General features: G+C 33.0%; 1 protein-coding gene across 1 annotated transcript in view; it reads left to right on the top strand.

Moving 5' to 3' along the window:
- Positions 1–3,241, top strand: part of LOC106466326 (voltage-dependent calcium channel type D subunit alpha-1-like) — a 167,449-nt gene that overhangs the window by 56,380 nt on the left and 107,828 nt on the right. Inside the window, exon 5 of the mRNA XM_022394309.1 lies at positions 130–245. Within this exon, the coding sequence (XP_022250017.1) occupies positions 130–245 (116 nt within the window). The remainder of the gene's footprint in view (positions 1–129; positions 246–3,241) is intronic.

Genomic DNA, 3,241 nt, shown 5'->3' with positions numbered 1-3,241 from the left:
CATATTTTTCAGAGAGTTTTCTAAAGAGATCCATTTTGACATATTTTTCAGAGAGTTTTCTAAAGAGATCCATTTTGATATATTTTTCAGAGAGTTTTCTAAAGAGATTCATTTTGATATATTTTTCAGAGAGTTTTCTAAAGAAAGAGAAAAAGCAAAAGCTAGAGGTGATTTTCATAAACTTCGAGAAAAGCAACAAATAGAGGAAGATCTGAGGGGATACTTAGACTGGATCACCCAGGCTGGTAAGATATTCATTGTTGAACTTATGACATGAGCTGATAAACAAAGACAAGTATTAAACTGTAATTTTTATTCTGAAAAAGCTTTCTTTAAAATATACAGGATAAACTATTTCCCCAAAATTAAATTTTATTAAATAATATTAAAGAGTTTCTCATTAGTTTGAAGTCATGTAAGCTTTCTATCAAATAATGGATTTATAACACATTGTTGCCTGGATTTATACCGCATTGTTGCCCTGAGTTTTAAACTTTACAGTTTAATATTCTGAGTTGTTGTTCTCATTTGAAATTTAACTATTTAATTATTGATTCTCCAAATTTGAAATTTTATACACTATACCATTGTCAAAGAATTCAAATTTTACTGTTTTTCTTATGTAATGTACTGTTTTCCTGCAAGACAGTAAGAATAACTAATGTTATGATAACCAGTAAGTATAACCTTATTCCTGTTAAGATTAAAAGACAGGTATTAGCCCAGTACACCAAACATGCCAAATCTCCCTGCAAAACTTCAGTACCTTTAGTACAATTTGGAACATCCATTAATTTATTTTTAGTCTGCAAAACTAACCAACTCACTGTTTATTTATATATCAGTGTTATTGCTGGAATAAATAATAACAAAAGAGCCTTTCAGACACATCACTTCTAACATTAATCTACTGTTATTGCAACTAGCACAGAACCTTGAAGTACACTTATTGTAAAAATTAAACTACTGTTGCTTCACCTAAGGTACATCACATGTAACTTTAAAGTACTGTGACTTCACCTAGCACAGAACCTTAAGGTACACCACTTGTAACGTTAAAATACTGTGACTTCACCTAGCACAGAATTCTAAGGTGTACTACCTGTAACATTAAAATGTTGTGACTTCACCTAGCACAGAACCCTAAGGCTCACTACTTGTAACATTAAACTAGTGTGATTTTATCCCATTTATAGTAAGTTTTTGTCTTTTATCACCCAAACAATCCTTAATCAAATTAATTAACTTTTTGTCTGCCACAACAGCTGCAATTTTCCTATGAATTTTCTTAAATTGTCATCTTATCAAAAGCTTTTTCAAAGTCTAAAAGTACAGTACATGAACTTTACTGCATTAGTCATTTCTAGATTAAATGTAACATCTTCAAAGAAAGTTACCAAATTAGATTTGATTTTCATTTTCTAAATCCATCCTAACAATATGAGGTAATTTGAAACTCATCTACGTAGAATGTATTTAATTATAGACTAAATTATGTACTGTCTTGATGCCCTGGATTTAAAACTTTACTGTCTAATGTGTATTGTCTTATATTTGAAAGTTTACTGTCTATCTTTTGTATTGCCTTGATGCCCTGGATTTGAAATTTTATTGTCGTATTCTCTTGATGTCTTGTATTTGAAAATTTACTGTCTAATGTGTACTGTCTTCATGCTCTGTATTTGAAATTGTACTGTCTAACTTGTTTGCTGGTTTGATGTCCTGGATTTGATACTTTACTGTCTAACTTGTGTACTGTCTTGATGCCCTGGATATGAAATTTTACCATATAACTTGTGTACTGTCTTGATGGATTTAAAATTTCTGATATGGTTTTACTTCTCTCACACAAAGCTATCTCACTGTTCATCTGCCCTCTAAACATTGCTAAAAAATGTTTTTGAAATTAGCCCACCAGTCCGTATACCCCACTAACCTCGCGCCAGGAGCAGGAGTACAGGATATAACTGGTAGAACTAAAGAGATAGTTAAGGATGTTAGTAGCAATGCAGGTTTTGTGGTACATATTGGAGCTAATGATGTAAGGAAAGATGGATCTGAGTAGCTTACTGATAAGCGTAAAACATTGATAAGGGCATTTAAGAAAAGGGGTCATAACTTGATTTTGTCAGGAATGTTGCCAAGAATAAATTGTGGGGATGAGATACTAAGTAGGTCACTAGGATTTAATACAAGGCTTAGATCAATATGTAGGGATGAGCAAATAGGTTGGTTGGATTTGTGGGATAATTTTAATGGAAAAATTAATCTTTTTGTAATGGATGGCTCATAGCCCTCACTTCTGTCTAGCCCCAGTTTAAATCTCCCACTACAGCTGAGTTAATAGCCCTTGCTAACATGCTAGCCCCTACCTTGTTTAAGAGTATATTAGTAAAATAGGAAATATAATTGACAGGAAAACATGTACAACAGGCATAAAACATGAATGTAACTTAAAATCTATGATTAATTGTTACTATTGTAATGCTAGGAGTATTAGAAATAAAACTGATGAGCTCAGAGCAGTTGTGAAAACTGAGGATTTTGTTATTATTGGTATCACTGAGACTTGGTTGGATTTGAACAATTTTGATGAGAGAAATCTTTTTGAAATACCAGGCTACAGCTTATTTACTAGAGATGGGGTATTGAAAAAAAGGTGGAGGAGTAGCTTTATATGTATGGAGTAAATTACATCCTGTTGAGTTAGAGCATATTAAAGAAACTTGCACTGAGGTTAAATCAGTTTGGGTTAGTGTTAGTGGATATAAAGGGAAAAGTCTTGTAATTAGGATTTGTTATAGACCACCAGGTCAGAATGTTGAAGTTAATTAGAAACTGTATAATGAGATCAGTGGTAGCTGAAAAAGATGTTATTATTATGAGAGATTTTAATTTCAGGGGTATTATTTTGGAAAATTTTGAGTTTGACAGTGAGGGAGATAGGTTTTGGGCAATTGTTCAGGATACTTTTATACACCAGCTGTTGATGGAACCTACAAGAGAGGAAGCTATGTTAGATATAATATTAGCATCTGATGTGAATATTGTTGCATCAGCGAGGTCACGTGACTAGTGTCACGCCACCTATTTTCTAGAACTATCCTGTTCCTTCGGGAGTGCTCTAGCATTTGTTAAATTGGGGGTGGTCTGGTATATATAAGATGGTGACAACGTGATGGGAGAATGTGTGTGTAGGTAATGAGTAATTGAACTGCAGTCAGGAAGTATTGTTGAAGTT

This window comes from Limulus polyphemus, unplaced genomic scaffold (assembly GCF_000517525.1).
Source record: "Limulus polyphemus unplaced genomic scaffold, Limulus_polyphemus-2.1.2 Scaffold2223, whole genome shotgun sequence".
NCBI classification, from domain to species: domain Eukaryota; kingdom Metazoa; phylum Arthropoda; class Merostomata; order Xiphosura; family Limulidae; genus Limulus; species Limulus polyphemus.
Note: the sequence above shows the minus strand (reverse complement) of the source record. Positions and strands in the feature narration are given on the sequence as shown.